General features: G+C 38.7%; 1 protein-coding gene across 7 annotated transcripts in view; it reads right to left on the bottom strand.

Moving 5' to 3' along the window:
- The window catches only part of LOC148894968 (cyclic AMP receptor 4), a 90935-nt gene extending 75874 nt beyond the window's left edge, over positions 1–15061 (bottom strand). For 4 of the 7 annotated variants that reach the window (XR_016115878.1, XR_016115880.1, XR_016115879.1 and 1 more), the window contains exons 1-6: positions 14865–15061; positions 11609–11661; positions 10792–10846; positions 7942–7998; positions 7777–7837; positions 716–803 (exon numbers count right to left, since the gene is read on the bottom strand). Coding sequence is in view for 4 of the 7 variants with exons in the window: in XM_089003402.1 (XP_088859528.1) it covers positions 716–803; positions 7777–7837; positions 7942–7998; positions 10792–10846; positions 11609–11661; positions 14865–14930 (380 nt within the window). In the remaining 3 variants the exon portion in view is untranslated. The remainder of the gene's footprint in view (positions 1–715; positions 804–7776; positions 7838–7941; positions 7999–10791; positions 10847–11608; positions 11662–14864) is intronic. The other 3 variants (XM_089003403.1, XM_089003404.1, XM_089003405.1) reach the window with 3 other exon arrangements.
- Positions 15062–18978: the final 3917 nt, after the last annotated feature.

Here is an 18978-nt window from a genome sequence, read left to right as displayed (position 1 = left end):
TAATAATACATTTCATTTCCAAGCGCCTTTCAAAACTCTCAAGGACACTTTATAGTCACAGGATATTTTTTTCTGCGGATATATAAGTATGTTTAAGGCATGTATAAGTAACCTGTCTTGGTTTGTGCTGAAAAATAAGCATTTAATAAAATATAGGCCCTATAAAGATATGTATATGTACAACTGCAGAGAATACAACATCTGTGACTACAAAATTGTTCATGCGTACCGTTGTTCATAACTCGAATGTTCGTAAGTAGGGGAGTGTGTGTTTAGCGCTTTAACAACAGCTGAAGCTGTAACAAAGCGCTAACATGGAAAAAAAGGGAAATGCTGCCCCTTGTGGAAGGGAATAAACATTGCCAGAGGTCTGACCAGCGCTTTATCGGCACCTCCCCGCAAAAAAAAAAAAAACAAAAATGGCGCTCCACGTCACACTTTTCAATTCCCGGATAAATTCGGGAATGGCAGTGAAGGAGTTAATCAATAGCAATGTTGTGATTTGTATTTGTTGAATTTATATTTGAAGAATCTATGTATATTTATCCAAAAAAATGAAGTAAATGTTGACTTTTCAATTCCCGAATAATCGCGGGAATTGCAGCAAATGAGTTAATATGCATTTTTTTGGTTTAGCAGATTCCTGCTGACCATCTAACAAACAATCATCCAAAAATGTAAGCCCTCAAAAAATGAATTATGACCCTGAACTCACATTTCATATGAAGTTGTGCTCATCTCCCTGACCAGGTTAAAGTACAGGTTGAGAGTGATGAGGCAAACCCAAACCAAGGCACTCCAGTCTGCACAGAAGAGAAAGAAAACAAGGTCAGAAATACACACGCAGCTCGCAACCGCACACCCACACACACCCACACACAAACACTCACATGTATATGTGACATTTTTTGATGAATGGAAGCCCATTCTGCGGTAATATGAGGGAAGCCAGTGGCTTATGGTGATGTATGAGAGGAGGAGGGGGGCGCTCAACAAGAGATAATGATGAACTATGAAAAAGCCAAGCGAGATAACGGCGGGCGTAGGTGGGACGGAGGGGTTGCACACAGAGATTGCGGTGGGATTCCAACATGGTGGATGTAGAGAAGACCACAAAAAAACAAAAAAAGGGCTTGCGTCTTTTGTTGTACAGTGGGACCGTGGCTTACGAACTTAATTGCTTCCCAGACAGTGTGTAAGGCGAAAAGTGTGTATCCCAAAAATTAATTTCCCATAGGAAACCATTAAAATGAGAATAATCCGTTCCCAGGTCCCCATAAAACATCATTTTCTAATTTTCTAAGCCTTAAAACGACACAAAATATACCTTACTTTATGTATAATAAATGTGCTATGGTATTATAATATATATATTATATATCCAAGCCATTAACTCTTTGAACAGTAGCCCAAATGGAATTGTATAGTGCCTCTTTGCAATTTTTTTGGCCACCATTTTCTTGTTAGGAGCGCGGGATCGTTCGCGAACAACACATCACTCATTGTGGCAGCTCCGTGTGTATCCCAAAAAAATAGTTTGTATGCCAAGGTAAAACGTTCATAAATGTACCGTTCGTAAACCGAAAAGTTCGTAAGCCAAGGGGTTCGGAAACCGAGGTATCACTGTACTTCAGTTTGCAGCCTTGCGCTTCTCTTCTTTTGTTGTTGTTAGTGTTTTGTGTGTGTGTGTGTGTGTGTGTGTGTGTCCTTGTGTGTTTTTCTTGACAGGACAGGCAAGGCCGCTCGTCACAATGATGAATTCCCCCCCGGAGCTGCGTGCTCAGCTTCCTGGCTTTCTTTCACACAATAAAACCTGGCGCTGAAGAACGAAGCGAGAGCAGCATGCGGCGACCGGCCAAGTAAGCCGACCCGGTTGTCTTGGTCATCTTTCGCAATTAATCACCGTCTCCGGGATAAGCACAATGCATTTTAAGCCACCGGATCGGTGCTTTCATTCAAGGGGGCGGGGGGACAACCTTTGACCCGTGAGCCGCGGATAAATTGGGAGGTCCTCGGTTTATGACATTCCGGGAACATGCGATGATTGGAGGTTCCAAGCAGCGATGCACTTTGAGGAGCAGCGTAAGAATGCGTCATTTGGAACGGACTTGGGGATTTTCAGCCATGCTTTTTATATTTATGGCGAGGAAGGGAATATTTAGTGTCATTATGGCTGCGTGATGGACCACAGCACGTTTTGAATTGCGTATAAATTCCGTTTGTCGGAACAGAACTGCCTCATGTTTGGTCAAGATCGCATTGGGACCCTTGTAGGAGTATGGTTTACAAAAAATGGAAGGAGCTCAAAACTAAATATACATATGTACATGAAATATAAATAAATAAATAAACAGACAAATAAATGGATAACTAAATAAAGAAATGAATATACATATATAAATAAATAATAAAATGGATAGATAAATAATTAGACATATAAATAATAAATAAGTAGACAAATAAATGGATAACTGCATAAATAATTTATATATGTACATAAATAAATCAATAAACAGCAAATAAATTGAGAGCTAAATAAATGAATTAATGTACATATGTACATCAATAAATATTTTTTTAATAAATACATTTATAAATAAAGAGACAAATGAATGGATAGCTAAAAAATAATATACATATGTACATAAATTTAAATAAATAAATACATTCAAAAATAAATAGATTGCAAGCAAATTGTGCTGTTCTTTTGAGTTTGTTCAAAGGGATAAACGGAAAAAAAAAACTTTACATTTTCACGCCTGGTGAAAGTGGCAAAACTGAAAAGCAATGTTATGAAAAAGCCTCACAAACATTTCACCCACAAATTCTCTGAATACATAAATCTTGTTGGGGCTTTTTTTTCCACTCAGAAATTGAGTATGGCCCTCGGACGACTTTATGAAAAGTGAACTAGCCCCTGATAGGAAAAAGGTTCCTCCCCACCTGTTTTAATGTGCACCTGTCCCGTCTCCCAACACATTTCATCCCATTTTTATTGGTGTGAATTTAAAAGCGGCGGCGCTACGCCGCGCTACGCCGCGCAGCTCCCACCAGGCTCCACGCCACGCCACGCCACGCCACACAGAACAAAGTGCCTGTTCAGGTTTATGTACAGCCGTTTGTCCCCAGCGTGAGGATGCTTGTGATAAAGCGAGCTGACACGCTGCAACCCCGCAGCACTAACTCACTGCCCATTACGCCGCGGCCGCCTTTGCGCTGCGTGTTTGCCCGAGAGAGCAATAACATTTTTTTTTGTTTTAAAGCAGCGTCGAAGAGGCGTATTCGCCCTAACTAAGAATTCAAATGCTTAATCGGTGGCGCTAAAGTGGCCGGATAATTGCCATCAAAATGGCCGACTTTAGTGCGAAAACGAAGCCTCGCGCATCTCAATGCAATTGAAATGGCTTCCCGGAGAACGGGTAATCGAAGTGGGGGCGCGGCGGGAAACGTTTTCCATTCAGGTATCACGCCGCCTACAGGTGTCAAACACACACAACAATGAATGAGACGGCTGATGGCTCACTGAGTTGTGCGAGGTAGGTAGCTTGGTAGGTTGGTAGGTAAATAAATAAAATAAATAAAATACATAAAATACATAAAATAAATAAAGTAAATAAAACAAATGAAATAAATAAACTAAGCAAAATAAATAAAATTAACAAAATACATAAAATAAATGAATGAAATAAATTAAATATATAAAATAAAGTGAAAAAAACACAAAAAAATACAACAAATAAAATAAATAAATAAATAAAATAGATGAATAAAATAAAAAAGTAAAATAAAATAGAATAAAATACATAAATAAAATAAATAAAATACATAAAATAAATAAAAGAAATAAAGTACATAAAACAAATGAAATAAATAAACTAAGCAAAATAAATAAAATAAACAAAATACATAAAATAAACGAATGAAATAAATAAAATATATAAAATAAATAAAGTGAATAAAACATAAAATAAATACAACAAATAAAATAAATAAATAAATAAAATAGATGAATAAAATAAAATAAAATAAATAAAAGAAATAAAGTAAATAAAACAAATGAAATAAATAAACTAAGCAAAATAAATAAAATAAACAAAATACATAAAATAAATGAATGAAATAAATAAAATATATGAAATAAATAAAGTGAATAAAACATAAAATAAATACAACAAATAAATGAATGAATAAATAAATAAATAAAATAGGTGAATAAAATAAAATAAATAAAGGAAAAAAATAAATAAAAGAAAAGAAAAAAGAAAAGAAAAATAGATATATAAATACAAGAAAAATAAAACTAACATACAAAATAAAAATAAAATAAAATAAAATAAAATAAAACTAACATACAAACTAAAATAAAATGAGCAAAATAAATAAAATAAACAAAATAAATAAAATATATAAAGTAAATAAAACAAATAAAACAAATTAAATGAATGAAATAAATAAATACAATAAATAAAACACAAAAATAACAAAATAAAAATATAACACAAAATAAAATAAAATAAAATAAATGGAGGGGTGGGTAACTGGTAGGCAACCAGATGACTTCTTTGAGAACGCCCCAAAGTCATTAGATCTTGGGAACGGGTCGTAACAGTTTCAAAGGAGGGCGGAGGAGTTACAAACTGGCCATCAGAGTACCCCGTGATAACCATGGTAACCATCAAATCCATATTTTGTCCCATCCTTGGTAGCCTCTAATGAAGAATAAAAAGAAGACTGACATGATATTGGCATGTTATATTTTTGTCACGCTTCAATTTTTTTTTTTTTTTTTTGTGTGTGAATAGTCTGATACGGCACAGGCCAGTGTGTCTGCTTCAAGCGATTGGTGGAAAATGATTCCTTTATAAAGGAGGGCATACTGTTCACTCTCATGCGTGACACCATTCCTGGCGAGGGTGTGTGAAAACTGCTGAATAGCCGCATCGCCGCCCTAATGGCTGCTTTATAGGCTCTCTATGCTAATGTAGAGCACATACGTGCTCCTTTAGCTTGAGAACGTCAAGGCATAATGCACCACTTGTGCGTTGAGGAAACAAGCGGGGGAATAGATCCTTTTCTCTGGTGGAAACTCCAAGTGAGCAATATAAAGTCATGGAGAAGCAAAATGGGGTCGGTTTCAAAAATGGAGTAAAATATCACAAGAAGACGTCAGCAAATCTTAACAAGATTAAAAGCTTTTTGTCATGCGCTCACGCGAAGATAGCCGTGATGATAAGCGGAAAACAGGACATGCAACTTGTATGACATAAGAATGAGTTTGACTGCTCCAGGTCATATATGTGGAAGAGTTGCAGTTATTTAAACAACAATTAGCACACCCCTGAAAGTGTTAACATTTACAAAGGGTGTAAAAAAAATTCAATTCACAATTCAGCAATAAATAAACAAATAAACAGATAAATAAATCAAAATGGCCTTTCCAGCAGCTCATGTATTTTGTTTTTCTACTTTCATTCCTTTCATCACTTTGCTGCTGTGAAATGTAAATTTCTCCACTGTGAGACTAATAAAGGCATATCCAATCCAATCCAATCCAAAATAAATAAATAACTAAACACACTGATCAATAAATAATTAAATACACAGATGGATAAATAAATATATTGATAGATTAATCAATGAAATATAAATAAATACATAAATAAATATACTGATACAGCTGTAAATAAAAAAACTAAATGAATAAATAAATAACTGTTAATAATACAATATATGTAAATTAATGGATAAATATATGAAATACAAATAAATAAATACATAGATAAAAAAAGCTGATAAATAAATAAATAAATAAATTGATAAATAGATACATACATAAATGAAATACAAATAACTAAATAAACTAATAAATCTATAAATAAATAAATGATAAATAATAAAATATATGTAAATTAATGGATAAATATATGAAATAAATAAAAATGAATAAATAAATAAGCTGATAAATAAAAAGATAAATAAATAAACTGATAAATGTATAAATAAATAAATGGATAAATAAATACATAAATAAATGAAATACAAATAACTAAATAAACCAATAAATCTATAAATAAATAAATCAATGAAATACAAATAAATAAATACATACATGGATCTGTCTGTAGCTGGCTAAATCAATAAATAAATAAACACATATAAATTGATAAATACATAAACAAAAAAAGGGTGATTAAATAAATAAATGACAAAAATAAATATGCGTACAAATAAATAAATAAATACGTAAATAAATAAATACATTTTTAAAAAGCGGGGCTAATAAAGATTTCAAACAATTGGACCTCAAATGAGACACGATTGAAACTTGACATAAAGTGCATTTGAATGTGTCTCCGAGGTGCCCCCCCCCTCCCCGGTCAAAGGTCAAATGACGTAACCAAGTCAATCTTTTGTTATGGGTCCATTTTGGAAAACGCGTCTGTACGCGAAGAATATTGAATTTCCGTTGGAGACCCTTTGAGGTGACGGCGCTATCGTGGAGGATCATCCACAGCTGCCACAAGGTACGTTTTGTCAGACGAACAGATTGGGGTCACGGAACGGCGTTGGCATCTGATAAGCGGCGCCTATTTTGAAACGCCTTGACGGGCGATGATGCGTCCGCGCGCCACGTACACGCAGTCAAGTGTTTCAACTTCTGCCGCCTGGAGCGTCTTTCCAGGCGGCGCCGGCTTTCTGCCATATGCTGCTCCCGCAAATCTGCCCCCCCGCATTGCAAAACCGAGGCGGAGCCTACGGTTGTCACGGTAACAACGGCGCCACTTGCATATGGGGCGACGCAAAGAGAAAGGGCCACCTTTTCAAAACGAGCTAATTGGGGCTAAAGACAAAAACTAAAATGTGTGTAAATAGACCATACGATAGATAACTTTTCAACTCACGTGTAGTTTGAAAAAAAAACATTTCACAAACATTTTAACTCATTCGCTGACATTCCCGGATTTATTCGGGAATTGAAAACTGTGATGTGGAACGCCATTCCCGAATTTGTTCGGCTTTTAGTTTTTCTTGCGGGGTGCCGATAAAGCGCTGGTTAGACCGACCGACAATCATTATTTATTGTAAATTAAAATGTATATTAGACAATTGTATTATTATTATTATTATTATTAAAAACACTTTAATGGATTGCAAACATTTCTGCTTTCCTCTTCAGAACTATTTGAATCATATTCATAAGTGGATGAGTAACAAGAAAGCATATTTTCCCAATCTGAACTCTTTGAAGCCATTGTTTTGATTCTGGAGCAAGGCAGTGTGTGACCAATAGTGATGTCACGAACAAGGGGGCGGGACCTTCTGAAACTCACCATTTCCAGGGTCATTTTGAAGTCATTTTGGGACACTGTAACTCATTTTTTTATTGGTGTTTTGCATTTGACTAAAAATATCAGCCTGCGTGTTTTGGGTATTTTAGATGCTATAAAACGTTTTTCTGATGTCAGTTAGGAAACAAAAAAAATGGTGCAAAAAAATGCGCAATGAAATACTACACATTCGTATGTTTTTTTTTTTCTCAGTAAGGAAAAATTGAGGCGTTAGTAAGGTCACAGTGTCTCGCAGGTTGACAGGTATGGTTCTACATACTTGGCCATTGAAGACGATTCTGATTCTGATACATATACCAGCACAAATAGTAATGTTTGTTGTTGTTATTTTGATAGAATGGCAAATTAACTCTGACTATCTGTCTATTTCTACTACTTCCTATATACAAAATGGAAGTCTAGCACCTTCCTGGAGCGTTTATCTTACCAAAGTATGTTAGCCACCAGGCTTGGAAGTCACAGAGAGATCCTTCCGGATGGGATTCACCCTATAAAGAGAGAGGGGGAGGGCGAAAGGTTATAATAACATGCGCATACAGAGGGAGGGGACTCATAAACAATGTGTGCGTATGTTGTAAAAAGAGAAACTGACCATGACGTATGCTAAACTGTCAAAAAAGGCGGCGACAGTCAGGCTGAGAATCATTTTCTGTGAGAAAATAAACAACAAAATGAGTCCGGCGTGTACGACAGAAGAGAAGCATCGTTGTTGGCGTAATTCACTAAATCTTTAAACATGTTTTCTTGGACTTCCTGATACGTCATATCCTGCCTGCCTTTACATGATGTCACGTCCTATACGTCACATTCTAGATGCCACGTCCCGGGTTTCGGCACCAAAAATGCTGGGATAAATGATGGATCTCTTTCTGTTCTACGGAGTTTTATGATGACCAGAAGTGGTGAACAAAAAAGATAACTTTATTCTTGTAGACAACAGAGGCACATGTCTGGTCAAGGTGCGGAAGACAAAAGAGATAGAACCGCCCCTTTCACCAGGTTATATCATACAGCAGTGATGACATCATCTCGACCGGGCCTATCAGCGACGAGGACAGGATATTAGACTGAAAATAAAGATGTTACAAAGCTATCTAATAAACTACATTCATCCATATAGACTATAAACTAGAAATGAAATAACGTAGGATGTTTACGGACGTGTATATAAACGTTCTATCATTCGTCAACACCGCTTTCCAAAGACCAATCAGAGTGAAGCTAATTCAGACGCAATTGGTCGAGGAGGCGCGCTGAAATCATTTGGTTGATTACAATAATCGACAGTTTTAAGAAGGCTTTGCACGCAGGCACGCGGGCAGGGCTCGCGGGGGCCCAGTGGAGAGTCAGGTACGCAAATAAGCACGATCTTTCATCAATACGCGTCCAACGGCGACCTTCGCCAAGGCTGCCGGATGGGGATGGGGGCGAGGAAACAAGCGCAGCAGGGCCACGGAGCACTAAAGACTATTGACTGACGGATAACCTTTGCAAGGAGATGGAGGTGGGGGGAGAGGGAGGACAGGGAGGCCACGTGGCGACCTAGTCTGGAGGTAAGAGGATCCATCCTGAGGGTCGTGCTCGCCTGTCATTTTACCTCAGATTACCGAGACCACTTTGGAGAGTGGCTCAACCGGACAAACCTGCTCGTGGCGCTACACATCAAAAAAAAAAACAAGGCACGCCGATGGAAGATCAAACTGAGCGCATTTCCAGAAATATGGTTTTTTTTCTGATGTAATTTTCAATACTAAGAAACGCTTCCACCTCCATCGAGCGATTCCTATTTTCTATGATTTCAATCATGGACGCGCAGTAGTCAGAGCTAACGAATGTGGCAGTGCAGCTAACTGTCGTCGTATTCATTCAAGGTTAGTCGCAGCGGAACAAAGGAACAAAAAATAAGCTCATATTAGCTGACTGTCATGCAGTCAGCACACACACAAAAAAAAAAATACTTCAAGTAATTGTCCGGTACAAAAGCTCCCCAATTTACAAACAAGATACGTTGCGAACACTCATTCGTAAGGTAGATTTGTTCGTAAGTTGCTTCAGTGCTATATTTCAAACGGAATGTATGTTTAAGGCTTATATAATTATGTGTAAGGTTTATATAAGTATGTTTAAAGCTTGTATAAGTAACCTGTATTGGTTTGTACTGAAAAATAAACATTTCATAAAGATGTACAACTGGAGAGAAGACTATTAACTAGGTCTTAGCTGGCTATCCAGCTTTCGATGAATTTGAGTTATTCCGGGTTGAGTGAAGACTGGCGCGTGTGGCTGCCGCTGCTCACCCACAGAAAAAAACTCATCTTGTGACTGTAAAGTGACCTTGAGAGATTTGAAAGGTGCTTGTTAATGAAATGTATTATTATAATTATTATTATTATTATTACTACATATGTTACTACAAAAATGTTTTTATGTACCGTTGTTCGTAACATGAATGTTCATAAGTAGGGGAGCCCTGTATTTTCATATTTCCAGTAGCACCTGAAATATCGAGTGAGATGACATTTCCAGATATGAGCTGTAGTTGAATTTATTTGTATGTCTTAAGTTGCTAGCAAAACATTAGCGAGCGCCAAATGGTGGTGATGAATCAACAGCAAACAGTGAACAAATTAAAAAAGTTTTAAAAAAAAAAAGAGGTCATGATCTTCCCTCAAGCTATTTATAGACATTTCTCGTTAAAGTTTTAACATATTACACACCCAAAAATATACATTGGATATCCAAACAAAATGCTAGCTTCATGCTAACACACTATGCTAAAGCTGTTCCATGGGTTTAGAAGAGCGGAGGAGGAGCTGGAATACAAGAAATATAGATATGTATATATATGGAGCCGTAACCAATTGCTAGCAATGTCTTAAGTTGCTAGCAAAACATTAGCGAGCGCTAAATGGGGGTGTTGAATCAACAGAAAACATTTTTTAAAAAAAGTAAAAAACAAAGAGGTGAAGTTCTTCCCTCAAGCTGTTTACAGATATCTCCAGTTAAAGTTGTAACATATTGTACAGCCAAAAATATACATTGGATAGCCAAACAAAACGCTAGCTTCATGCTAACACACAATGCTAAAGCTGTTCCATGGGTTTAGAGAGCGGGGAAGGAGCTGGAATAGCAGCAATATATATACGGAGCCGCAATCAATAGAATTGAATCGACACGGACGCGAGAGGAATGGAAAACATTGCGTTGAGGAGAGGGCGGAATGGTGACTGGAGGGGAGGATTGTGGGGGATTGGGGGGCGGCCTACGGGTCGTTATCGCGGAACAACCAGCAGTCAATTAACCCCACGCACGCGCGTGATTAATCTCCTGATTTAAGCGGGCTCAATCACGCCCAAGGATTTGTCAGGACTAATTGAGCACATCTGCTGTGGCAAACGACGCCAAAGACAAACGTAAATAAGAAGACGAGGAGCCACTTCACCTGTGCCAAGCAGTGGTAGCGACGAAGCAGCCAGATCACAAAGAGCATCAACAAGCTGGGGGGGAAAAAAAGAGGGAAATTAAACGCACGATGAATGACAAAATAATTGGTAATACATTAAAAATAATATTTTATGTAACGCACTGCTCAGCTCAGACACTCTGGGCGCAATCTTGAATACAGCAGCGCAATGTATTTCCCCATTGTGGGGCGAATAAAGGTTTAAGGATTCTGATTCTGAATGTAACAAATTTCACTCGGTTTTAATCAGTTAGGCTGTTTTGTGATATCAAATTCATTTCATGTTTACATTTTAAATTCAGATTTTTTTGGGGGTTATGGGGGGGGGCAAAAGAGGATATTTTTTAACTTGGATTTAAAAAATGTTTGCACTTTATTGGTCTGTTTTCAATTTGTAAATAATAATAATAATAAATTTCAATTATCAGCGCCTTTCAAAATTCTCAAGGTCACTTAACAGTCACAGGATCAGTTTTTCTGTGGGTGAGCAGCGGCAGCCACACGCGCCAGCGTTCACTCAACCGGGAATAACTCAAATCGATCAAGTTAGCTAGCTAGCTAATAGATAGCCAAATCTATTTATTTATATAATTGACAAAAACAAAACATATATGGGTATATATTAGTACCTAATGTTGTGACCAGTGAATGCATGTTAGATTTATTTTTTTAAACGAAGACGATGGATTTTTATCTGTTCACCTTCCTCGGCTATAAACAGGCTGCGTTGTAACTACCAAACTAAATGAAGGTCACCGAGATGAATCATTGAGAGGTAATTGAAAGTAATATTCACCATCCGACCAATGAGAACGTTCCCGTGGCTCTTTTCACCGTTAATATCGCCGCCTGGAAATGAGGAGCAATTAGTTATTATGAGGGTCTTCCTAGAAATAAAGTGTGAAAGCGCGCGCTCTATTTAAGTGATTGTAACCTCAGAGCTTGCAGACGAAAAGGTCGTGCGTCCATAGCGATCGCGAAAGGAAGTGGAATAAAATTAGTTCACCCAAATATGAGATGTTGACAGTAAAAATGAAAGACAATTGTTGAATATCAGAAAATATCGACATCGTGGAATATTACTGTGATCTAAAATGGCCGACATTGTGGTAGATTTTATTTTGCACTATCGCCCACTTGTCAACGTTCCACAAAAATGATTTCGACCAAACATGAGATGTTCACAGTAAAAATAAAGGACAAACTGTTTTTCGTACAATATCCGAAAATATTGACATCACGGAATATTATTGTTCTCTAAAATAGCCGACGTTGCGCTAGATTCTTTTTGCACTATCGCCCAGTTCTCGACACTCCACAAAAATGCTGTCAATTAGCCTGTTGTTTACATGATACAAGTCAAGATAATACCAAAGAAGAAAAGGAAGACGAAAAAAAGCAACCATGTTATGGCAACTTGGTTTTATTTTCCAGAAGGATTTACTAAGCGCCTTAATCCATCAAGATTGGCCCTTGATGCAACGGTTAAAGTCATCCAAAATGTTAAAATCAAATCTTTCTGCCATTTTAAGGGTTAAACCGGTGGTTGGTTACCACCGCCGTGCGCCGCCTGCACTTGACAGTTCAACAGATTGTCAAATAAAGCGCATGTGATATGGATGTTAAGTGTATGGCCTACTTGAGCATCTCATAAAACTCAAAAACATGGTCACGTGCAACTAGCCCGCACTTGAACTGACCGTTTGAAGAGTGTTTGTGCATAACAATGAGAAAATGACACAATCAAACCAATCGCAGGATTCATATACACTCACAACAAACAACGAAGCAAAAACCGCATGGATGAACCCAGTTTTTAAACATCATGAAAGCCACGGAGGGTTTGCTACTACTCAACTGAAAGACGTCTGTGTAAGCTCTCAGTCAGCCAGGAGTGGTCCATCGATGAAAAGGTTGCTCCAGCCGTCATCTGTACTTCTTTGAAGGTGGTCTATAGGTCCAGAGCTACCAGCAAAATTTTAGTGCGCTGACAAAGCTTTTCGGATGAGGAACGGCACATCCGACACCTTCAAAGAAGTACATATGACGGCTGAAGAAACCTTTCCATCGATACTCAACTGAAACTGATATGATCAAACCAGAAGATAATTGAACCACCTAAAAAAACGCCACTGTGTGTCACCAAAAAAAAAATCTGTTTTGAATTAAACGAGAAGGTTGTTTGTCCGTAAGAATGAGAGAACCCTGAAATAAATGTCGTTGCATTCAAAGCAGAGCATGCCGGAACCTCTTTTACATGCTTGGGTGACCTATTTCAACAAGTCGTCCAACTGAAGAGGGCTTTGACATGCTATCGGCCTACGATTGATCTGACCAATTAAGAAGGCCGTCCGTGCTTCGCAATGAGAGAATGCGCCATGAAATGATTCTTGCTATTCAAGCAAACATGTTTACAACAAAGACGAAACAAACTCCGGGTAACCTTTACAATGCAGCTTGTTTCGACAGGTCATTAGAAGCAGCCTGAAAGTGATCCGAGAACAACAGCGAGAGATAGACAAGCATGTTTGACGTGTAAGCTCGGGAATGATGAGAATGAGAAAAAAAAAAGTGCTCGCCTGGCCGGATATGAAAGGCGCCTGCGCTGAGTTTTGCATTTTAAAAGCCAAAATATCTGCAGGATCACTTGTGCTATGTTGCTGCTTTGGCCGATTCCACAAAGCCGCTATCATTTAATCTAACAACACGGTGGCAGGCAAAAGGAGGAAATCGGAAAGCCATTGGTCGAAAATAACCACATTTCTGCCCTGTCCACTTTAGTTACCCGTTGAACCCGTTTGAATCTGGTTGCTAACCAAAACAGCCGTAACCGCTAAAGAATGAAAAACGGTTAATTAAAGTTCATGCTGCAAATGAAGTCGGTGGACAAAAATGAAGAAGCTAAAACAAAAGAACAAGCGGCTAAACCAACAAAGCAGTAGTGCATGTTCCCCCATGTCTTTCATGCAGATTTAAGCAACATGATGCTTTGTGTTTTCATTTATTTTGCCCCCTTTTCCACGATTTTGGCCATGAACCCATTCACGAATTTATTCGGGAATTAAAAATATAACGTAGAGCGTCATTCCCAAATTTGATTGGGTTTTTTTTTTTTTTTTTTTTTTTTATTATTATTGCTTGGTGCCGATAAAGAGCTGGTCAGATGTTTTTCTCTTCCAGGAGGGGGCAGCATGTGCCTTTTGTCCATGTTAGCGCTTTGTTCCAGCTTCAGCTGTTGTTAAAGCGCTATCTTAACCGATGTGTACAGTATGTATTGCATTGTATTATGGACAGCCACCCTCATTCAAAGCCCATATAACTCCAGAGCCATATAATTTAGGAATTAACTTTTTTTTCCTGATGAAAGAAGACAATCTAGGGTTTCTTACGCTGCATAGGATGTTTATGTAGTCCTAAAACTCAATACACTGTGAGTCTTGGAATTCGAGTGACAATGACAAAAACCCTGGCACTGAAGTGGACGCATTTTTGCACATTTCTGGCAGTTACTGAGTTAAAAAGAAACAAAACGTGTTCATCTGGTACGGATCAACGCGAGGCGGTACCGAATGATTGCTGGTATGTTATTAGTCTGTGCCAAACAAAAACGAGTAAATTAGCAGATCGCTTCTCTTCAAAACAAGCTATAATTACCATTTATCAGTAATAAACACGCACACAAGTTCTCTACGCGACTGATTTCGCATTATCATTTCGAACGAGATTGGGTTACAGTATTCGCTCTTTCCACAGTCGGCCAAAACAAATAAGTAGCTTCCAGCAAGCGTGGGTGAAGCTCACGTCACCACAGCGATAACGTGCTGTAAAGTAAAAGTTGACAACCGGTTGATAGCGATAAAGCGAGCTTTTGATAAACGAACACGGCGTGTTATCGTTCACGACGGCGTGCAATTGTGTTTACAATTTCTTGGTTATTCACATTGCATTGCTTTTTGGAGGTGAACTTAAATCTTCATTCCTCAAACAATTACTGTATTGCCGTAGCTGATGTAGCAGGTTGTTGCTAACTGTCAGAAGCATGCGTTACTTACACAGCGATAGTCCTCTGAATGAGTGTTAAACATTGCACAGCGGGAGTCGTTCAACGAGGACTTCATATTCGGACTGTTCGTTTCAAACTCTTTCCGTTGGTTGACAAAAAAATCAGCTTTGATTTGCTTTTGTTTTTTTGTTTTGTTTTGGGCTGTTCATTTTCCACCATTTCCTGGTCTACGACACGCGAGAAGGACAAAAATAAATACATTGAATGTACCCGGAATCGAAAATGTTAGTCTTCCGCTTGTTATCAGTCACGTATCGTCTGTTACCGAGAACGTTTTTGTGCTTCATTGCAATTATTGCAGGGGGGAAACAGAGCCTGTGTATAAATAGAATTTACAGTACAGGTATTTCCAATAATGACATGATGCGTTCAAGTGCCAGGTAAGTGAATCGGTAGCCAGCTCTTGCAATCTCTCTCTCTCTGGCATTTCCCCTTCCAGTCACGATGGCGCTATCTCCAGATGCCAAGGAATTAAAAAAAAAACAAGCCAGCTCATTCACAGTCAAATGTTGCAACGCATGTGACCTTTGTACAAAAACGGCATCTGTGAGTGAAAAACATTGAGAATCAGAGAAGAGAATGAAATGTCACACGCAGGGTGTGTCTGCTAGAAATCTCAAAGGGCTATCTGCCCGCTTGGTGTTTTTTGTCTCACCTGTTTGCATACATGCTTTGCTGTTTGATGTGTTTCACACGAATGACAATGGTATGCGGTCATGGTAAAATTGTGCAGATCCTAATATGCAGTCTTTTAACTCATTCACTGACAGATGATGTGTAAAAATGTGTCCACTGCAGTGCCAGGGTTTTTGTTATTTTCATTCAAATTGCAGGACCCGCAGAAAATACAGTTGGAGGACTACATAACCATTCAATTTAGCGTAAGAAACCTTCTGCACTCTTCTTTCATCAGGAAAAAAAGGAGTTAATTCCAAAGTTATATGGTCTGGAGTTATCTGAGATTGAAATGGGGGTAGCTGTACAAAATACAATACACACATATTGATTTATATGGCGCTTTAACAGCAGCTGAAGCTGGAACAAAGCGCTAAAATGAACAAAAGGCAAATGCTGCATTGTCGTGGAAGGGGAAAACATTTCCAGAGGTCTGACCAGCCCTTGATCGGCACCCCCGCAAGAAAAACTAAAACCCGAAAAAAAATGGGTATGGCTCTACCCGTCACGCTTTTCAATGAAAAGCGAATGAGTTAAAGTTATATTTAACATTCTTAACACTCATAGATGTGTTTCGAAATAATTACCCAGTGTCTTAAATGAAGCCACACAATTTACTCTTTAACTCAGGGTGTCAACCTCACCCTTTTCCATGTTATTGAGTACATAGAACATAAAAAAAAAATGTGGATTTACCCTGAAAGCATGGCGGACGGAGTGTCTTCAAATGAAGCAAAACTGAATTGACCTTGCTTTCTTTGTATTATTAATATTGACTTCTGATCTTTAGCCATATGATACAAAGTAGGCAGGACAAAGGCGTGCGTACCATTTCCCCCCGTACACTGTAAAAAAATAAATAAAATGGTTGTTTCAATTCACAGGCATAGCTAAGGGGCGGACAACTTTTATTTGAATACAAACACACACATTCACGCGCGCACACACATGCACGCATCATTATAAAGAAGGTATCGAAAAAGCTGGCTGGGATAAAAAGCTGCCAGAGATTAGCGTTCGACAATGGCGATCTGCGCAACGCAATTCAAAGGATGAACAAAAGGATCCGACAGATTGAAAGAAAGCAATTAAGGAGGTACAACAAGACTAATGGTACACAACAAAGACACAGGTTGGGATGGCAGGGAGTCGATTGGACGGGTGACGAGAAGGCCAACAAGCTTGGTTCAAGTGATGAGGAAAGGTGAAATGCAGCTGTATGCTAGAGATGGCTAGCGTAGCCAAAATTGTACTCCAGTAAAACTACTGTCATCTTTGAATTGAGTAGCTCAAGTAAAAACAAGGGTTCTTTAAATGAAATAGTATTTGAGTCAGCATCCACCAATATATAAATACATAGCCAGCAAGCCAGCCATCTAGATTGCCAGCCAGCCACCAAGATAGCCATCTAGCTAGCCATCTAGCTAGCCAGCTAGCTAGCCAGCCAGCCATCTCTCTCTCTCTCTGTCTCTCTCAAGCTAGCTAGATAGATAATGCACACACACTGTGTAACTCCAGATTTTTGTATGCCCGGCGATGACCTGGCAACTTGTTCAGGGTAGAAACCAGAGCACCCGGAGAAAACCCACACAGACTATTTGTTTCCCACAACCTTAACATTTCATTTTTGACATCCACCTGGTTTGGAAGTAGCGTTGTTTAAAATGTGTGGCCCCATCTACCCTTCAAGTTGCCCATCCCTGGTTTCACCGTGGAAAATGACTGTTAACATTCCATATTGTGCACAAGTCCGGTCGGGCAGGCTTTTCATGGTTATAATTATGACATGAAAATGAGCGAGGTAATGATCCGCAGTCATTTCAGACAATCGCGGTGTTAACAATGAGCGCAATAAAAACATACTGCGCAAAGACGACAGAAATGGAAGTACAAAGTGGCTAACCACGCGGATAAGACGTGGCTGAATGGCTGTCGTTTCATGTGATTAATAATTCAAAGCGGTAGGGACGTAACCCACGCAGCCAAAACAAAAACAGGTTTTTATTTTGTTTTCCTCTGGTCTCGAGCGCAACTGGAATATGACATCCCAAAACGCTTCTCAACTGCTTTCTGATTTATTTATTCTGAGCACCCCCCCCCCCCTCCCTACCCACAGGAAATAAACCAGCACTAGAAATAATCAGTTCCTGGCTAAAACTTATCGTCCTAAAAACATTAAAGGACAACCGACGCCTCCGGACAAGTTGCGTCCATCATTTGTAAAATGGCTTCAAATGACTTCTACTGAGCGTATTTGACAAAGATTCCACCGCATATGGCGACATTTGACCTTTTAAGACTCGCGCTGAATATTCAAAAAGTCATGTTTTTTAGTTGATGCCAGAAGTGACGTCACTGAAGGAACGCCCCTGACCGAGAAGGCGACACACAATGCATTTTGGGTACTTTGTTTGGTCTGAAAACCAAACCGTTGAAAACTGTGTTGATGGTGAAATTAGAAGGAAAACGCATAAATAACGCCATGGCGAATCGTTGTGTGTTGCACCAAGACTATTATTTCATACTAGTTGACATAAATTCCTAGGAGAAAAATCAGCCCATTTCCAACGGCGCTTGGGCGCCATCTTGCGCATTTTATGGGACGCTACATTTGAGTACAGATGCCTCAAAATGAGACGGAAGGACTTCTTTAATGGATTGCAAACATTTATGCTTTCCTCTTCAGAATTATTTGAATCATATTCATGCCTGGATTAGTAACAAGAAAGCATCTTCTCCGAATCTGAACTCTCTGAAGCCATTGTTTTGATTCTGGAGCAAGGCAGTTTGTGAAGGAGTATCCTGGCATGACATCACAAACAAGGGGGCGGGACTTTTTGAATCTGCCCAGTTCCAAGCTCATTTTGTGGCAGTTTTGGGACATTTAAAGTCATTTTTTTTCTGGTGTTTTGCATTTCACCAAAAATATCATCCTGCGTGTTTTGGTGATTTTAGATGCTATCAAACGTTTTTCTGATGTCAGGAAACCAAAAAATGGTGTCGGTTGTCCTTTAACAATGTATGGTGACTATGCAGTTGATATATATTTTGTTGTTCTTTTGACTTCAAGATGGCGCCGCGAGAGTGGCTGCCTTTCCAGCAGCTCCTCTATTTTGTTTTTCTACTTCTTTCTTTCCTTTACTCTTCCTTTCATAACTTTGCCGTTGTGATATGTAAATGTCTCCACTGCGAGACGAATAAAGGCAAATCCAATCCAATCCAATCTTTTCTTTCCGTCCTGCTGAAGCTGCTCTTTTGTGATAAGGTTACCCCCAATCCCCGCCCGCTGACACCCCCAAAAATCACACATTGTGAATGAATCATTGATGCTTCCACAATTGAGGTCCGCTGTCATGGGAAATCATGACAGCAGTGTTCCATTTTAAGACCTTCTTTGTGCTAAGCTAAATTAGCCAAAGGCAATAACC

The sequence above is a fragment of the Hippocampus bargibanti genome, linkage group LG08 (genome assembly GCF_051943395.1).
Source record: "Hippocampus bargibanti isolate YZ-2025 linkage group LG08, ASM5194339v1, whole genome shotgun sequence".
In the NCBI taxonomy this organism is placed as follows: Eukaryota; Metazoa; Chordata; class Actinopteri; order Syngnathiformes; family Syngnathidae; genus Hippocampus; species Hippocampus bargibanti.
Note: the sequence above shows the minus strand (reverse complement) of the source record. Positions and strands in the feature narration are given on the sequence as shown.